At 41.2% G+C, this 20313-nt stretch overlaps 1 protein-coding gene across 3 annotated transcripts in view; it reads right to left on the bottom strand.

Moving 5' to 3' along the window:
* The window catches only part of LOC118210639 (contactin-4), a 97206-nt gene that overhangs the window by 3170 nt on the left and 73723 nt on the right, over positions 1–20313 (bottom strand). For 2 of the 3 annotated variants that reach the window (XM_035386975.1, XM_035386974.1), the window contains 17 exons: positions 18408–18503; positions 15094–15297; positions 14294–14396; positions 13531–13715; positions 12499–12641; positions 12058–12187; positions 11431–11581; positions 9057–9184; positions 7219–7391; positions 6331–6448; positions 5772–5930; positions 5021–5170; positions 4054–4124; positions 3551–3785; positions 2891–3006; positions 2169–2349; positions 1152–1264 (listed from right to left, as the gene is read on the bottom strand). In XM_035386975.1, coding sequence (XP_035242866.1) covers positions 1152–1264; positions 2169–2349; positions 2891–3006; positions 3551–3785; positions 4054–4124; positions 5021–5170; positions 5772–5930; positions 6331–6448; positions 7219–7391; positions 9057–9184; positions 11431–11581; positions 12058–12187; positions 12499–12641; positions 13531–13715; positions 14294–14396; positions 15094–15297; positions 18408–18503 — 2456 coding nt within the window. Of the gene's footprint in view, positions 1–1151; positions 1265–2168; positions 2350–2890; positions 3007–3550; positions 3786–4053; positions 4125–5020; positions 5171–5771; positions 5931–6330; positions 6449–7218; positions 7392–9056; positions 9185–11430; positions 11582–12057; positions 12188–12498; positions 12642–13530; positions 13716–14293; positions 14397–15093; positions 15298–18407; positions 18504–20313 lie in introns of those variants that run through there. The other variant, XM_035386976.1, reaches the window with a different exon arrangement.

The raw sequence follows: 20313 nt of genomic DNA, 5'->3' as shown, positions 1-20313 counted from the left end.
ATTCGTAAGTGACATAGACATGACATCTACCTCCACCTACGTCGTGGCTACCTCCCACAGACGGAGCGCTACACAGCACCTTATGTCGCAGTGCTGTCTGGGATATTTTAGCTATAGAAGCCTCTTAAAAGCTACCCACCGCTGTGGCTAGTAGGCTTGCTACATTTCAATGCCGTATTTGGCAGGTGGCGGGTGCTAATTTCCTACCCTGCATAATGCTTTTGCAAAATTAATGTGAACAAAATAATTCATTTTTTGAATGCGTAACTCAAAATTAGATGCATTTAGGATATAATAGATAATGCCATCTGCAAAATAACGTGTTCCGCCTTTTATTGTGGGAATGAAAAGTCGTCAGATAGTGATCCAGTTTTTCTGTCGGGGCTCAAAAAAGATCATATGAATTTCAAATTATTATCAGAGGTGCTTGCATATCCTCTGTGGTGCTCTAAAGCAGCGGGTTTGAATCGCGCAGAACTTCACTGAGGGAACAGCCTCTAAAGCACCCAGCTGCTTCTTCACCTCCATGTGCATACATCTGAAAGGGCTGGCTCAAATTACCCAAAAAAGCTCAGCAGCAAATTAATTCTTAGCAAGAAAGCAAGATCTATTTTTTCCTCAGCCCTACTCTATCTGCTCCTCACTGCTTGTGCTGCACACTTACAGAGGATGGCAAGAAAAGGGCAGTGCATCATCATACAGACTATTAACACTGCATGGCCTTCTCAGGTAAAGAAACCTGATTTGTGATCACAAGGTCTGTTCTGAAAAAAAAATATCTATAGATCTACATTTGCTAGTTTAGCTTTGCTGACTTGATGTACTATCTTAAACGTCTTTGGGCAGAGGGCAGCTACTATCAGAAAGGATCTTAAAGTTTTGACAGGCAGAGAAACTGGGCAGGAAACACTACTCAGCACTCTGACATTCAACCAGGAGAAAGGCATTCTGGGAGAATATGCATCATCTACTGTAAATTCACTGACCAAGATGACCTTTGCACTAAACCAGCATAACCAAAATTTTTCTTTGCACATCATGCCCTGCACATTTATAAATAAATAAATGTGCTCTTTAAAAAGTTTTTATACTTTTTTTAACTATAACAAAAGAAGAAAAAAAATCTGAATACTTATGGAAGGAGCTCTCACCTTGTATCCGATCACTTCTGACTCATTGTCCATGGCCTTCACATGCTCCCAGTTCAGAAAGATCTTGGAGTTTGTCAAGTTCCATTCAATATTCCCTGGTGGTTGACTTGGTGCTGAAAATACCACAGAGATACATGCTCTAATATATTCCATCAATACTTTCAATCCACTTCTCAACTGCTTTTATTTTAGTATCTCCATCATAAGCAATGTTTAAATCTTCTAGGGTCATAATTAAATGCAGCAGAAGTGGTGTAGCATGGAATAGTTTTAATTTAGTAGTTTTATGAACACATTTTATATCTGATAAAGTTGGTTTTAAATATACTCAAACATAATCTTAAATTCTCCTTGTGTTATGTAAGTGCACACAGAAACAGTGAAATACACACACATACACACACACACACACACACACACACACGCACACATCCATACACCTGTGTGTAAGTCCATTACTTTACACATACCCAGAGAAAGGCTGAAATGATACCCTCTTTCAAAAGCAACTGCCACAGTAGGGAAGAATCCCATCTCAAAATGCCAGTGCATTCAGAAAAGGCAAATCCATTACAAACTTCGGCTTAAGAATGTGTCTTAATTGCTGACTATTCATTTTAGAACTTTAATTGCCTGCTCAGTCTATTAGATGAAATTAGTTCGCAAACACTCCACTGAGATGGAGAGATTTATCTTATCAGTGACTGTGTCTTAAATGCTCTGTTTTGTTCAGCCTCACATTCGTTGGTATCAGATAATTACCAAACTTCAGGCTGAAACCTCGTTATTAAAATACCGCACGCAATCTAAATCTCGCCGTCAGACTATCCCTCCCGTGGGCACATTCATTTGCAAAGTGTTTCACTCGGGATGCGGTAAGGAGTGCAGCTCAGATCAAGGAAGTCAGGGGTTGGAGTCCACCAGCCCGGACCCCACCCATGCGAGTCACGAGAATAGCACGCACAAAAATAACCTGTGATGCGATTGGTGTCGCCCAGCAAGAGAGAGCAGACTCACGCGGCTTCTTGGTGGTGACGTTGACGGGAGCGCTGGGCGGGCCAGTCCCAGCGCTGTTGCGGGCCTTGACTGCCACGAAATAGGAAGTGCTGCCCTTCAGACCCGTGATGTTGGTCATCGTCTCTGCGACTCTGAGCCTCTCCGCATCGCTCTCCGACTCCCCCTCCTCCCAGTAAAGTACCTGGGAGAGAAGATGAGACAGAGCAGAGACATTGATCTCATGGTCTTGCCTCCTGCCCTCTCCACTGTATGAAAACACACCGTTTTGATTTAATTCCAAGAGTCAATTATATTGATTAGTCCATTAGTCATCGCGGGCTTGTGTACAACAGTACAGTTTGTGTCAATAAAAATCGCAGGACCAGGAAACACTATAAATTATCCTGAGCTAATGAAAGAATGGATAAGGCCCTGAGGGCTGGGGTGGGGGCTAGGTAGCTGTGATGCCTGCATGTCAGCATTTGAAAGATGAGTCTCTTGTAAGAAATCACTGGGTCAAATAATCTTGGAGCAATATTAAGCTGTGAACACACCCTCCCTTTGAAGCTTTCCCGTTGCTTTGTGAAAATTTGACCACGGTGACACTTCTCAATCGAAAAACACCTTTCCCTAAGCTGTTCATGCAGAGGTTCCACAAATGCACATACTGACCATTTGAATTTTAATCCTAGTAACAGTGCTGAGGCAGTTTGTGAGTTACAACTTGTCATTCATCGCCCTACCTCGTAACCAAGTACTCTACCAGCGCTGGACTTCAACGATACAGGCTCCCAGTACACACCAATTTCAGAGGCAGACAGGGTCCGTGCCCAGATCAAGGAAGGGGCAACAGAGGGCTCTACAGTGGAATGAGACAGCAGAGTTGTACAGAAAGCATAAAAAAACTGTTGCACAATAAGTCATCCTATGTCTACTTGGCTAATCAAATTACTTTAAGTCCATATTAATTTTGAAACTCCCCAAGGTGTTTTTGTGCAGAAAACTTTATATATAAAACATATAAATATATAAACCATTCCTACGTTAAGATAAATTATGTTCAATATGTGAAATTCCAGCACTGTCAGGGACTTCAAAAACATTCCTGTCCCTGTGCCATTTGTCTTGTTCTCTTTGAAACTATGTCCTTGTACTAATATAATTTTTTTTCAATTAAGTTCAAAATGAGATTTTTTGTACAGTTACAAGGTATAACTGCAATGTAATCAAAATGCCAAACAATATTGATTATGAATCAAGCACAGATAGTATCCTGGCAAAGTTACTGTAGAAAAAAAAGTGGAGTATCCATGGACAAAATTGTATTGCAAGGACAGACCTTATACCAGTTATGGTATTTCAATGGGGGAGAACAAAAAATATCTGTGAAGAAATAAACCAACCTTCTTCAGCAGAGTAGACTGTGGTCACATGACTGAAAGGGCCTTCTCCAATATTGTTGAAAATACCCACTTTCACCTCAAAGGGGGAAAGAGGTGGGATGCTTTCATTCTTAAAGATGTATGTTGATGCATCAGCTGAAGCCACCACAGTCTGAATCCATGTTTTTGTGCCAAAGGGACGAAAAGCTACAACATACCCAAACCCCTCCCCATTCTGCAGTTCTTCTGGGACAGGCTTTGAGTAGGAGAGAAAGAGAGGTAGAGAGAGGAGAGAGAAGGGAGAGGAGCGAGAGAGAGAGAGAGAGAGAGAGAGAGAGAGAGAGAGAGATTTTTGCATGTCAGGGGACAGAGCTGGTTCCCTTTCAGAAGGCACGCAGCAAAGGTGGAAGTCCTTTCCGTTAATTACAGCCTATTCAAAACACGTCACCATGGAGAATAACATCAGAATTCTGTTCACGTTGCTTTGAAAACAGGCTGTCATAATAAGTCGATGATCCTCTTACCTCCCACATAATGACAAGTTCACATCGGCTTCCTCCACCTCCACTTACATTGACTGGGGCAACTTCAGGCACTGTTTAAGAAGAGAAAGCTCTGAGGATGGGAACCATAGTAGCCCTGAAATGGGTGGAATTATACCACCCTGCTGTGTACTTAGAATTCCTGGTAGGTGGGCCACAAAAATGCCTCTGCCATTGTTTTGTAGGTGGACCCACGCAATGAGTATTAGCAGAGGGTGCTGGTAAACCCAATTCTTAAACCAGGTCAGCAGGGATTTCGTGGAGTGCCTCGTTGCATGTGTGGTAGGCAGGAGGGGAGGGCGTGCTGAGCTGATGTAGCAGGCTACCTCAGAGGTGCTGCAGTGCAGTCTCAATGTGCAAGGCACCACTGATGCCCCATTTTCCAGGGACTCACAGATCAAGCCAAATACATAGTAAACTGGCTTAAAATAGACACTTTAAAATCACAGCTCTATGGCCAGTGTGGGTCTATAAGAGGGTTCCTGTTGAGGTAAGCATGAATTAATCATGTCAGAATTTCTACACTACTGACAAACAGCATATATACCTTTAAAGACTACGGCGCTCTCAGCCTATACATATTCATTACCAGGGGAAAAATGAGGATCATTAAATTTCCATTCATACCGAAAGCATAAAAATCTGAGGATTAATGGCTTGAACTACTGTCTGCCTTTGTTTCCTTATTAAATAATTACACCCTGGTTTCAGATACTATTTGTAGATGTTGACATTCATTGTTAACAAAATTAACTATTTTGGTACCTTGTGAGTGTCCTGCCCACTCATTTTGTAAGACGTTCAAGGTAAAATATTGGTAACAAAATAGTTAATAAATGTGTGAGGAACACAAAGCAGATTCATCAAGGGGAGCAGAGAGATCAAATCAGATTTAATCTGGGAGACAGATGTGTTTCTCGGGAGGGAGTGGAAAGCAAAAGAGATGTACCTGCTGCTTTGGTGCGTAGCTGCTTGGAGGGCAGGCTGGGCTCTCCCAAACCCACGCTGTTTATAGCAACCACTCTGAATTCATAATCCACCCAGGGGTTCAAATCTACCACAGTTGCATGCAACATCTGTCCAGGTACAGAATCGGGAACTAGGATTAAAGAATTTGAGTTGAAATACAGACTCATTCTCAGAAACGCAGACAAAGCAATTAGATACAGGAACACGGCAACCTGTTTATAAGATCACACTTTTTAAATATATTTATCTCCATATGGCATGTCTTATCAGAGGGCAGAAAAGATTAGAGTGGAAGTCACAGAGAGAAAGTGAATTATTTTCTATTCCCTAAACCACTAATGTACTGTAGCCTCTATTGTTTTGCGTACCCTTGTTACTAACTGTTAAAAGATAAAACATATGTGCACAATTCCACAATGGTATCACATTAGCAATCACACTTGGCTCATTTAAACAATGGCATATTGCACATCTGGGTCAAATATATATTTAAAATGCTTTTATACACTTTAAAGTTGAATATGGGGAAAGAAGAAGAAAAAAGCCCCTGCAGAAGAATGATTTTAAACAAAGTAAATATAATCAAAAGGGCAATTGTGTTCAGAATGTGGTGAAATTCAACGTTGCTTTTACTAGCATTCAAAGGCTTTAATTATATCTTATTGTTATTTTTCCTGGTCTGGTAAACAGAGTTAGAGAGTTTAGTTAGAGAGGCTCTGAGAGGCCTGTACCTGTTCTGACCGCCTGCCAGCCAATGGAGAATGGGGTCCTTGCCTGCACGGTGTACATGGTGACGGGGCTGCGGTTATCACTTCCAGCACCCCAGGAAAGGCGAGCGGTGGTGTCTGTAATTTCCTCCACCACCAGGCCTTCTGGAGCCCCCGGAGGCCCTGGCGAGCCGGGCGCGGCGGAGAGAAACAGAGGGGAAACGACTTTGAAGAGCTCCGCTGTGCCGGCCGATAGGGCACAACAAGGTTACAGACGCGTCGCGGCAAAGTAGACATTTCCAGCCACAAAGGGAAGCGCACTTAATATTCAAAAGGAGAACATGAGACCCTTCAACGGATGATGGAAATACAATAAATTCCAAGGAACAAGAAGAGCAGGATTAATGCATTGATTTCAGATACCCGTGCGGTCATTATTTAACACTGAGGAGCGGCTGCTATTTCCAGATAAAGCAATGAAAGCAGAAAAATGGTGTGGCTTTCTAATTTCTGACTCTATTAATGTGGCAATAAAGCTCTAAAAAGGCAAAAAAAGAGAGGTCCCACTGCAGCAAAATCATACCTCTTACGATCAAGTCAGCTCCAGCCGAAACACTGTCCACCATGGTGTGGACCATGCAGACGTACTTCCCAGCATGCTTCAGCTGGATGTTCCTGACCATCAGATCACCCGCAGGACCCTGCCAGCAGACCGCAGGGGTTTTTAGAGTGTCACTATGAATAAAACTGCCCAGAACAGATTTTTCTGAAACAGATGATTCATTAATCATTCATGCGATCACTTAAATATTAACTAATAAAAAGGCAAAAAAAAAAGGGTTGAAAGGCACATCTTTCCGGTTGGCTCAGGATCATGTAAATTCCATTTAGACTTAAAACCAAAATCTGGAACGGACTGTTTCTGTCTGTTGCTTGCCCTCTTCCACGGTGCAGCAGGCCAGCCAATCACACAGAGGTGCTGAACTCGGTCTTGGGCGTGTTCTTATCGGTGCTGGCCCAGAAGCTGATTCTCATTTTACTCCTAGTAACGACATCCCCGGCCAACCAGAGCCAGTGGCGCAGAGAGCAGCGGTGGAACAGCAATTCTGATTTTCCTCCGCTGGCTCTCATGCTCAGCTGAACCACTCCCTGAATTTTAACTGCTCCTATGATGATGTGCAGGGCTGACATTGTCAGTTCTGTGTAGATAGTTCCAGTAGGTCATTGTGTGTTCAACAGACGAGGAAATAAATCCTGCAATCAAGCAAGTGTGTGCTTCTCTGTTCATGCGACTGTCAGGTGATTTATCCTGAGCGTCGTGCACAGACATGAGACTTAATGGCAGTCCATCTCCCTCAGATTCTGCACTGCGCCTGAATCTATTGTTTAGTCAAGAAAACTGTTTGCACTTCTTGAGTAAAGCGTTGCATGTGTGTGCACAGTGTGTTTGAGCGCCTTTACCGATACATACACCACCAATCATTTCAAAATGATCCTGTCTGTTGAAATCAATCAGTTTCCCATTGAAGAACCACTTGAATGTCGGGTCCAAGGAAGGGTCTTTAGAAACTTCACATGGCAGGACGATGCTCTCCCCCACGGTGCCGTCCATGTTCAGGGGTGGAACTATGATCTTTGTAGGTTCTTTAAAGAAAAAAAAAGATAAAAAAGCACAGTGTGTAATCATGTACCAGCATGTACCAGGTTTATTTAATTGAAGCTTATTTATTTATGCATGTTTTGTATCTTCTAATATACAATATCATTCAGCGCACCTCACAGTCGTTCCAGTATGATAATTGCACAGATGAGTATATGCATATGGTTGCTACTGGACTAAAGATGCCTAGAGATATGTGCAATGAGAATTGAGCCTTAAAAATCTAAATTAATCTACCTCACAGTGGTGACGGGGACACTACCTGGTACATTAGCAGTGCAGATGGCTGGTTATATACATCACAGATGACATTTTCACTACTAGCTAAGAGCACCGCAGGACACACATTAACGAAGTAATCGCCATTAGACAACGCCACCTGGAACAAACAGGAACCGCTCTGGCTCCCATGGGGATGATTAATCAAAGAAACTTCAGTAAGTTTTCTCAAAGGCTATTAAGTCTATTCTCCTGGACACAGATGATGAACACAAAGCACACTGTTATATTACGTGATTTATACGTTTAGTGGATGTCATTATCTTGTTGGGGGGTTGGGTAGGGACGGACTGAAACTGCTTAGATTTTACGTTACACATTTATATTATACCGTTGGTGAAAGACATGCAGGTGAAGCATTGTATGGGATGGTTAAAAATCTGTTCTCTGCCTGGGGTATCAGTGTGAATCCTTGAGTGTAAGAATGGTCAAAGACAAAAGGTACAAAGACATCTAAAGGGTGTCCCACGCAGAACTGCCTGTGAGCACTTTTTGAACACATATTTTGTTAGTGCATGTTGTATTTCTTGAAAATGGTTTCTCCCTTGGCATATACAGGGTTCTAATGATGGGGGAGGGCGAGGGGAAAAAGAAAACAAAGCCTTGTAGAGCTATCATGTGTGCAACGCTGAAACTTGTCAGGGTCCCAGTGGAGAAACAGATGTCCCTTTAAAAATTCATGAGGCACAGGGGGATGGATTAAAGTGACCTTTCAAAGCTTACGTAAATGCATTTATTTTGTCTGACTGTGGCATAGCGTGTATGAATCATAAAGACCAAGAGATTGATGCCTAATTAAAGAAACAAAATCCTCATTAAAACGAGTCCTGATTTCTCAAATTTGTAACTAGGCCTCTGCTTTGCCCTACCACAGAGCTACCAGGATTTGCGCTGAATTGTCACAACCTAAAATTCCTTGTGTACTGAAATGTCTCAATTTCAAATTAAAGTAACACATAAAAATGTTGTTGAATTTTATTTAGACCTTGAAGCTGAAAAAATAAACTCTCTGCACTGAGTCTATCAAATGATAAAAAAGTATATGCGTATCCCTCAGTTATTAGCAACCAAATTGTGAAATAGCTACAGCGGCACTTTTCTTAATTAAAACTGAAACATTTCAGGGCTAGAGGAAGGAACAGTGGACTATTTTCCACAAAAGATGGCAGAGATTTTCTCCATTTTGCTGTGTGACCAATAACTCAGAGCTGCCAAGACCCAGGATGAGTTATGCTTCTGTCAGGCCAGCAGGAACATAAAACAACTATATATTTCATTATCAATTTCATGCTCGGGTTATTAGATTTTTTTCCCTTGCTGCTTTAAACCATCTGCTTATAAGGCAGTAAGATTTTTGCCCAAAAATGTACCTTTCACCACCAGGCTGCCTGTGCTGCTGGATATTCCAAAAGGATTCCTGGCCACGCAAGTGTACCGGCCTCCATCAGATTTGCTAACATTGGTGATTCGGAGACTGCCATCCTCCAAGATAGTCTGCCTGATTGGAAAAAAATGCAGAAAACTATCAGAAGCAGACAAGATTGTGATACATGAACGCAAGGGTGGGGAAAAAGAACATGGGGGAGAGAATTTGTGAACCCAGGAGTGAAATAAATAGTGTTTGTGGGGGGGGGGGGTGGGGGGGGGGGTTCAAATACCTTTAATTTCTATTAAATACACCCTTTTCTGCACATGTGAATGACCCAACATTTAAAAAAAAAAACATATTTACTTCAGAAAAAAGGAACATAGACATGAACAAGCCAATCTGAAATTAGCACCTCTGGTTTTGAGACACATTTCCCATCAGCAAATGAAAAAGCCACCTGTCCATCATGCTGTATTCATGAGAGCACATTTCAGAAGAAAAAAAAAAATTATAAAAATCTTGCACAGAGCAATTTTCTTGTTTAAAGCAGAACAGATTTGCAGCGGGGCTGGCACGGTATTGACAGCAGAAAAGATTAAATGTGTGTATATTAATAGGATGCACGACGGGATTCTGAGGCCGCGGAGGGGGGGGGGGAGGATGGAGAGGAGCAAGGCATTATGAGGAGATGATTCAAAATGAAATGAATCTTTACCTGCTGCCTTATCATCATACAACATGTGTGCGATGCTATCAACTCACTAAAAGCCATTTCTAAAAGGTAATGAAATGAGATATGAATATAGAGCAGTCTCACTTGCAGAGTGCTGTCTGGTCTGAGTGAAATCCCAGAGATGTAAGGGATAGCAGAATAAAACCTTATATCTAAATCACTAAACACAGCAGACCATGCTCTTTGTGGTGATCGAATACATACTATTGTTAGAGTAAAATCCAAACCATTAGTGCATTTTCACATCTGTAACTTGGGTTCTCAAACAAGTATTGAAGACAAGCATGCATAAATACCACCATCTCTGTAATCCAAAGGCTTCAAGGCTGCAAGCTCAAAAAATCAAACGATTTCACAAGACACCGCAGCATTTAAACAGCTAAATATGTATTTATGTATTTATTCATTTTATTATGCCAAAGCCAAATCCCAGAAATCAATGAGTGCTTTACTCAGACTTATGGATGAAAACAGTTATGAATGCACACTGAGGCCATGACCTGAAGGGCAATGAGTTGTAAAACAAATAAATGTAAAGAAAATATTTGTGTTGCCAAGGCATTTTCTAACCATGGGGGTGCATCTATATTCTTGGCTAGAAGCAATGACTGCATAATCACTGTTTTCAGCTTCTCCCTGTGACCACCACTGTGGAATGTGCGAACCAATCAATGCTTTTTCTTTGCATGTTGAGGCTGGTCCAGTGATTTACGGAACAAGCTGAGAAATGTGGCAATGCTTATTGATTGGCACCAGAGCAGGAAAAGACGAGCAGGCAGAAGAGAACAGCGACAATGAGGCCTGCTGTTTGCACTTCATTTAAGAGGAGCACGCTTCGCAAGCCGCGGCATATGCTGAGGAGAGCAGCGTGGTGTATTAAACAGCAGGGAAGAGAAAATGAGCTCTCTCTATCTCTCTCTGGCTCTTTCTCTCTCTCTCTCTCTCTCTCTCGCTCTCTCAGTTGATGTTGAAGACCTCTAAGGGGATGCAGAACGTTTCCGCCGGAAAAGAGATAAAATCGTAACCTGTTCCGTGACCTTGCAGGCCCCGGTGAATCGCCACAAGGAGCCTCTTACTTCATTCAAGCCCATGCTCTACCCAGAATGCACTCGCTTTCTTGTACCATGCACCCTGTTGGGAGAGTGGAGGAGGAGGGATCTGCCTATGGTTACTACCAGTCATCAGCAGTGTGAAGTTGCCCCAAGTAGAGGTCAGGGCTAAGACCAAGGCAGTGAATGGCCTTATGACCTTGAAAGTCCTCTGTGCAGTTAGCCACACTCCAATTTGTGGCTGGTCTGTGCAGGATAAAAAAGTGTGCAATCGCAAAGTTGCAAATTGTAGATATTTGCCCAGTGGAAGATCACTTTAACTCTCATTTGCCATGCCAGCCCAGCAGAAGCTCACCGAGGAGACAAGTGCAAGTCAAGAAAATGGAAACCCATTTCCACACAAAGAAAGGTACTGTTTCTTATTTATGATAAGGTCCACTTATTATAAATGGCGGGCGTCGCTTAATTAGAGAGCAGCCTCACACTAAGTTACCTCAGTGTGTGGCAGTCTGTTGGCTGATCTTATGGGTAATTACAATGGACTGCGATATGTGTGGCTGTAGACTTAGTCTGAGGAGCAGCGCTTTATGTACCTTGTGCTGTTTTTCAGGAAGTCTCCACTTTTCCTCCAGGAAAAGGAGGCTCTGGGAGAGGCATGCGGCCGGCACTCGATCACGACCTCTCCTCCTCTCTGGACCAGCGTGGACTTCTTCACCGGCCTCTTTGAGAAATCAGGCGGAGAAGCTGAGAATGGAAAACATGTTTAAGCCCATACAGCAGGGACACTCAAATCTACCCCTGAAGGCCAGTAGGCCTACATTTCATTCTTACACTCTAACCAGAGATTGATTTAGACCTGGGACGCAAGGAGAGCAGGATCGCTGGCCAGTGAGTGGCATTAATCAGTCAATTAGTAATCAGGCAGAAAAGAAAACCAACAGTACTAATGGCATCAAGAGCCAAATCTGAGTATGCAGGCCACATACTAAGGAGACAGCATGCAGGTCAGATGGCAAGTATATAAAGAGAAATAGCTGCATGATGAGAATTATTGTGTATGATGATGATAATGATGATGATGAGTATGTGTGTGTGTATTTGTGTGTGTGTGTGCGCGCGCGTGTGTGTCTGTGTATGAGTGTGTGCGCATGCATGCTAAATCTGTCCCTGACACCTTGTCTGTTCAAGGAGAATCACTAGAATTAATGTTTCACTCTTACCAACAACCTTGAGTTCAGCACTGGCGTAAATCACTCCATGGTCATTCTCGGCCAAACACTGATACATGCCAGAGTCCATCAGGGTTAGTTTAGAAATGGTTAATCTGCCACCTTCTACCTGTATTCTGTCCTGGTGATAATTGAAAAACAGAGTAAATTAATATATTAAGTGTGGGCACACATTAAAATAATTTTTATGGAATCAGTCCCAGCCTATGTTTACATGTCAAGTGGAAGCACTCATCTCAGACTGTATGACAAAATGTTGTTCCAGTATGCAGTCAGGGCCTTACCTTAATTAAAATCACAGTATTTGAATTAAGGCACAGTAAGCGTGCCTTTAAATGGCATTTCAACATCAGAATAACCTTAATCTAAATACTTTGTTGGACAGATGAAAAGCACTCATGGCCAATGACTTTGGCATGGCTTCTCTCTTACATCAAGGTTGAGGGGTTTTCCATTCTTCAACCACCTGTATGAGGGACTTGGCTTTCCACTGGCTCGGCACTCCCACAAAAGATCAGCTTCGATAGACATATAGGCATCTTTCAAAGTCTGAGTCCAATGCAGATTTTCCACATCTGAAAACAGAAGCACTGAGAAATTATTCCTGCTACCTTACATTTCTCTAAACATGAATGTAATGGAGACTACCTGTCATAAGTGCAAACCTTACAAAGCAAAGTGTCATAAAAGCCTTCTATTCAAGCTTACAATGCACTTACAATGCACTTTTGTCTTTGAGGAGTATAATTTACATTTGTTACACTAAGCCAGGTACAAAGCATATTGTGGTCAGATTACTCTATTCTATGACTAAAATGTTATAACTTGAATGTCACAAACTGTAGCCCAGTATTGCAGAGTTATGAATGGGCTGGCAGATATTGCCTCAAGCTGCAAGTGTTCTATTGCAAGTGTTGAAGTATTCTATTTTTTAATGCTCAACTGGGTAACTGCAACATTCTTGTTGGCAAGCAAGAGCTTAGCATCCTCAAAAACCACAAAACAGAAAGGTTAATTGGTACAAATTAATTCCAGATTATCCTGTCTTCATAATACCCACTCACAGGGCGAGAAAATTGTTATTAAACTCAGACTTTATAATTAGTTGAAGAGCCATTTAATTAGACTTGCTTTGCTGAACTTTGACAATAAAAACAACTGCAACCACAGCTAGGGTGCCACTAGGAATATTTAATTATCAGACATTTAATCTGAATGCTATTTACTGACTCACTTGCTTTAGAAATGTGACAATCCGACAACAATAATAAACAACCATTATAAATGACATAAAATTGCATCAAAAAATATTTGCATCATAATATTTGTATCCCTAATATAAAAATTAGTTTGGGATTTGTGTTTGTTTTTACTCTATTCACAGACAATTAATATATATCCTTTTGTTTTTTACTTAATTTGAAGGGATATGCAATTCCATTGAATAATGTTGGTTGGCTGTACCATAGAATATCAGTTGACCCTTGGCAACATTTCGTCCTCTCGAGTTCTCTGCAATGCATTCATATAAGCCTGCGTCTTCGGGTCGAAAATATGGGATTTCTAGCACACCATTGGAGTTGTTGATTTTAATCTTGCCAGGAAAGGGATTTCCATCTGCTCTTCTCCATGTGATGACTGGTACGGGGCTAGATCAGGTCAAGCAGAAATGTCATATCAGCCACATGCTGTATACTCCTGTACGTGGAGACAATGCCTCTTTGAGACAGATGAAGTACCACCGGTAAACAGGAGACACTGGATCCACGGCTGGACCGATCACCAGCGCCATTTATATTGTGCAAGATTAGTGTTCTGAGCTACGGAAAACTGAAATCTGTGAGGCTTCCGAAGGGGTTTTTCAAGAGTGGATGCATTGTTTTTGCACATAAAAATGTAATAAATAAACAAAGCACAAGCCAGTGATCCTTTCAATACTTGCAGGCAGATCATGACCAATCAATTGCACTTGTACCAATTCATTGTACTAGAGTTTTTTTTATCTTTATCAATAAAGTATTATTGATGGGCAGCTGCAATATATCCAAAATGCACAACAGTACAAATGTATTGAGGACTTAATTTTACCTGCATGCATGTACAAATGGGCCATTATTTATATGCATTCATCTACAAAGCTATCACTTGCAATGACTATTCATTATTGCAATAATTATTCTCTCCTTAGCAGGTTTGAGCTCACATGATAATGACATAAGAGACCTACTTTCCTAAGGCGAAGCACTCCAATTTTACTGACGATCCTTTGGCAACGTGATTTGTTTCAGCAAACTGGACCTCTATCTTTGGCTCATACTCTCCCATGACAGCTGTATGAGTTGAGAAATAAACAAATAGAGGGACAGAGAAACAAACATTGAACTTGTCTTGCTGAAGTTACATTATCTGCACCATCAAGCGGTAGGCTGAGATGAGAAGTTGGTGAGAGATTTAGCATGTTGGCTTGGGTGTTTGGAGGAGGTGAATGAAAGAAGCGGCTTATTACAGACATCTCTGAAGTCAGAGGCGAACCTATCTGTTCTTTAAAAGTGAGTGTCTAGTCTTGTGTATTTGTATGTATGTACATGTGCATATATATATACACAAACACACATACACACACATATATATATATGTATATATATATACACACACAAACACATGTATGAGTGAGTGCATGCATTTATGTATGTATTTGTGTATGTATATGTGTGCACATGCCTGTATGGGTGCATGTGTGTGCATGTGCATATGCTTGAGCATGCGTTTCTGTGCACATCGGAGTCGCCTCCTCTCTTTCCTGGAGGTGGGACACATTAGACGGCTGTGTTCACTCCTAGAGCACGTGTCTCGGCACAGTGGTGACAGGCCGTGAATAAACTAAAGCTCTGGTTCTATGCCGTGGGAAGAAAAAAAGTGTCACACTGGAGACGATTGATTTATCGCCTTAGTTTCCACACTGCTCAACACCACAGGCAATCTCATTACACCAGTGGTGAGTCCGACAGGCCAGCGGAGGACCCTTACCGTCTCTGCGCAGCACAACGGGAGTCGGCGAGCTGAACGCCGTCGTGTTGGTCATCGCGCTCCTCACCACACAGGTGTAGTTGCCCACGTCTGAGGGCTCCACCTTAGCAATGTACAAGTTTCCTGTCTTCTGTGAAACAAAGCGGCGGGTGCCTTGCTGTAGAAAGTCTGGGCGTCCGTTGAAAACCCATGAGTATTTTATATCTGAAATAAAACATTAGAAATAGGCAATAAAAGGATGTAAGATCTTTTTTTAAGATCTTGCCAGTGCTGTATTTTCTTGTCATCTGGGAATACCAAATCTGTCAAGGCAAATTCACTTGGGCTGGTAATCTTTATGAAGGTAGTACCCCTAAAAAATAATAATTGATTGGGATATGGCTAATGGCCTATTGCTGCTGCAAACTGATTTATTTTTTCAAAGTTAATTTTAATCTGACAATGTTCTAAACCATTGTCAGATTAAAGCAAAAATAGTACCCATGTGATGTGGTCTAAGCCACTTGCAGATCCAAAGGGGGTGCACAGGGGAACCCCTCAACAGACTGATTAACAGATGGTAGTCTGTCCCTTATCTCACAGATTTGTTTAGTGTTGGATATGTCCCTTTGATGAACAGAAATGCATAAATGTCTCATCCAATTCAAGTACTGAGAAAAAACAATACATGACAGCAGTTCCCATATTGTTTTGCATCAATCACAGCGACCAAACTTCAAATCTCTATAATTAAGTTTCATAAATGACAGCCAAAAAATCAATATATTATACTTTGCATTATGTGCTTTAACCAAATGGTGAGATTGATACTTAAATAAATTTCTTCTTGTGTTCAGCTGAGCCAACTTCATGGCAGAAAAGTCACTTTGGCCGACATACTCCAATCATACAGACTGTGGAGTAATTTGAAGCTTCAAACATATTGTGATGTACATTGTGCCACTGTTTGTTCTAACAGGCTTTTCAATGAAGCAAATGGGTGAAAGGAGAGATAGTATGTGTGTGTGTGTGAGAGAGAGAGACAGAATGAGAGTGAGTGACAGACAGACAGACAGACAGAGAGAGCTTTCCAGTGTGCCAAAATATATTATGTCCTACAGCTACCTTTCCATTGCTTGGATAGTTTGGGGTTACATTCACTTCCTTGAGGGAAACAGTGAATTAAAACCATTAATGTGGAAGTGGAAGGAGAGTGACAGACCTCTCATGATTAGGGACTATCACCGTGTATTCTGCTAAAGGGGTCTGGTCTCACTGCAACTGAGGACCTGCAGGTGTGTAATCCTCAATCCTCTGTCAGAATCATGCACGGCACATTGGAGATTTAACAGTACCTACAATTGATGGAATGATGTGGCTGTCCATTACAATTTCACAATGACACGCTAAACCACATACAGCATAATGAATGCATTTATATCCACCTGTTAATAAAGACACACATGCACACGCACGCTCACACACACGAACATAAATAGCAGTCATTAAGCAGTTTGAAGCTTGCTGCTAATGTATCATATTCCCTGCTCCTGCCAAAATAATGCTAGTGAACCTTTGAAGTATTAAGTGTTTGAACTCCTACTTTGGAAGTCAGATTTATTATTAAAGGTAACTCGAAAAAAGGTTTATTCACAGCCTTCAAGATAATGGTGTATTTGCTCTAAGCCTTGAAACAGCTGTACGATATGAAGAAATCCCACCAAACACATAACCAAGAACCATTTAAGAGGCTTAAAGAATGAGACATAAAAAGATGAAGGTGTGTGCAAAATATGAGGGGTTAACTGTGAAATTGTGCAGTCTGGATCGCTCCTGGCCATTGATTCAGTTGGAAATGTTGAGTCTGAAAATGCTGGTGTGCTGGCGTGAAATTGTGCTGGTGGCACAGGACGCGAGCTCCCGACAGGAGTACAGGGACTTTGAGGGTTTGTTAATCAGCGGCGCACAGATGAGCGGTCTCACAGCTGCGTGGAGGGATAAACGCTGCCTCACAGCCACATCAGGGACACTCCTTTAGCGGGCCTGACGCCTTTATTACCTACCGCTCTAGTCAAATATTAAGTTGGCCCCCTGCAAGCTAACCAGAAATCAGCGAGAAAGTAGAAAATTAGTTTCTGCACAAACACACTTGCTGACTCATTTTAACACAAGAGTGCAGCTCCAAGTGATAGGCAGAGTGTGTGAGAGGGTATGATCAACAGGTGTGCGCAATAGGTGTGAATATGACATTATATAATTATTGTCATCATATGCCTAATTGGCATAAACATAAGGCAAGGTGATACACACACAAAAGGTCTGTCATGTAACAGGCTAACCAAGTAACAGTTAAAAGTCATACAACTTAATGCTTCATACATAAATAAAAACTCTACATTATAAAACAACATTTTTATTAAATATAATAAAATATAGCTTCTGGTTTTGTCACTGAATGTATATATATATATATATATATATATATATGAATGTCACATGTGTACTGTTCTGTTCCATACCAGCTCCATGCATCCCATATGCTGTGAATGGTTAGACCCTTGCAGTTACAACTTTGAATGACACACAGATGCTTTTCATTTGATAGACAAGCAGGGGGCCCTATTGGCTACGAGGTAAATATACCACACCCTGGCCTACATCATCGAGGAGCTCCCAACCCATCTATCATGCATCATGTCTAGTTTAACCCAACTAGAACGTACCCCTCGGGGCTGACCAATATGAATGGTTAAAACATATAGCAGCAAAGAGGCTGTAACTTTCTTTTGCTAACTAGCTAGGCCTACTGTTAAAATTAAGAGAATATATCTGAGCCGTGCTCAAAAAATACAACTAAAACAAAGTGCAGTGCTGAATAAAAAGCAGCTACTGAAAATATCATCACTCACTAAATCAGTTCGGAGAGTGAGTACGTGCTTTATTTCTCAAGATGACGAGCAAGAAGGCTCTCAGCGGTGCTCAAACATGCCACAAAAAACATCTGAACAAGCTAAAGCTAAAATACCAAAAATAAAGTCATTATTCTGTCCTGTAAGAGGCAGTGGGTACTGGAGTATTATTCCGATCACATTGATTGAGTTGAATGTGAACACGACAGTCCCTGTTTGAGAATTATGTCAAAAGTGACAGAGCGAGTGTATGAGAGAAAATGTGAGGATCTGAGAGCATCACTTCAGGATATGGAGATTGATAATGTAAGAATTAGATGATGACAACAGGCCTTTCAGTCTATCTAGGAGCATAATTTTACCTACTGGGTAATGCATGGTGACAGAGCATTTCGGACTGGGAAGAAAAGCACACGGGTACTGTACCTCCAGAGTGAGGAGGGGGTCCACACAGCAGAACCACGGCCTGGCCCTCTCGTACAGACACAGCACTCCTCGACTTGCTACTGAAATTCTCCAGATCTGAGAGAACAGAAAAAAAGTCTCTTACTTTCACTTCTCATGTTGCAACTGCCTTCATCTGTGTAAGTGGTTCTTCCACGGACATTCTGTGAACCTCTTATTGCTTTCTACACACGTACTTACAGTATACTGTCCCAGGGCAAAATTCTCCCAAAACCATATTGAGTTTTCATTAAAAGCCACTACTGCACTTTATTTGAGGATGCAAATTCCACTTGGGATCGGAGGCTTATATAAGAATTTTATTCAGACATCTACCATTCATACCGATTATGTACTGTAATACAACTCGTACTTTGATCAGTCTTGTTTATTATTACCTTATTCAATCATTCATTATTTAGTGAATGCTGCAACTACTTGTAAATCCAAGGATTAATACTACCCGGGTAAATAAAAATCCTATGACCACAAGTGCCTTCTTTGTAGACAACAGTACATGCAGAGACATCCTTTCTAACAGGCAAACGGAAACTAACAGGCAATGTAATTTAAAAACATTTTTTAACATATTTCAAATTGAATCTGAATATGTCAGATTAATTTCATAAAATTAAAAAAAAAAAAAAAAACTCAAGAACTGTATCAAGAGAATAAAAGGATCGTGCCAGTGGGAGCAGGTGATTCAGTGCTCTAGCATGCCCTGCATTATGTGAATAGATGAATCCATTTTCATTTAATTAAATAATCAAAGGCTTCTATCCCTTAAGAACGTAGTTGGCTTTGTAGAGCAATTGATTCTGAGGGTATCCATCATCGGTTTGCCTACAGAATAGTTTTTATTACTTTTTGGAATTCGATCAATACATAAAAGTGAAATATAAAAAAAAATGTGTGCCTATCAAGTAGATTTAAAAATAATGAAATAATTTTGCCACAGAGCCATTGATAACCAAAGTGTGTTCTCTTCAAAGCTAGCAGAGGGGTTTAAGGGTCAGGGCTACAGTCTAGCACTTAATTGCCCATGAAAAGCAGAGATAATTTTTCAACTCACATTAGCGTGCCTGCAGCAAGAAACTTTAAAGAGAAACCGAAGAAATGAAAACATTTTTTTTTTGTTTAGCGAACAGAATCACTGTCACTCAATTATTATTATTATTATTATTATTATTATTATTATTATTATTATCATTAGCATTCTTATTATTATTATTTGAAGTGAACTCAGTGAACTGAATCACCATCACTCATGCCTTCATATAATATTTTATCTGTGATTGTTTCATAAAGGAAAATCTTTCTATTAGGAGATACTGACCACAGCATTAGTAAACACTACTACCTTTAACTCATGGGACTTTTTTTATTTTCATCTGAGGGCAACCGGCTATCCACAAAAAAGAAAAAAAAGTGTAAGCTATTCCTAAATGGTTGTACCTTCAGAAGCGTTGCTCAGTGCGCACCTCACAATGGACCCCACTCACTAAAATGTTGCACCTCAGCATCCCTTGTTTCTGAGGCTGACTATCCTCCTGTGGACATGGTACACAGTGAATGATGACGACTTGCTCCTTTTTGTCCCCAAAAGGGGGGGGGGGGGGGTTGGCTACGTATTGGTCTCCGCCAGTTCCTTTGTTTGTTCGTTTCTCACACTGAAGTATTATGTGCCCACCACAAGATGACGACAAACCCACTGTATCCTCGAACTGTCCATCACACAAGTTAGCTCAGTCTCAGTTACACACAGAATGAGACCTTACAAGGGCAGAGAGGCAGAAAGCGAGTATGAATTAAAACCGCAAATACAGCTCAACTAGCTCAGTTTCAGTGGTGACTGAAAAAAGATACACCACTCTGTTAACTACTGCGT

Source organism: Anguilla anguilla, chromosome 13, assembly GCF_013347855.1.
Source record: "Anguilla anguilla isolate fAngAng1 chromosome 13, fAngAng1.pri, whole genome shotgun sequence".
NCBI classification, from domain to species: Eukaryota; Metazoa; Chordata; class Actinopteri; order Anguilliformes; family Anguillidae; genus Anguilla; species Anguilla anguilla.
This window is presented reverse-complemented; position numbering and strand designations above follow the sequence as displayed.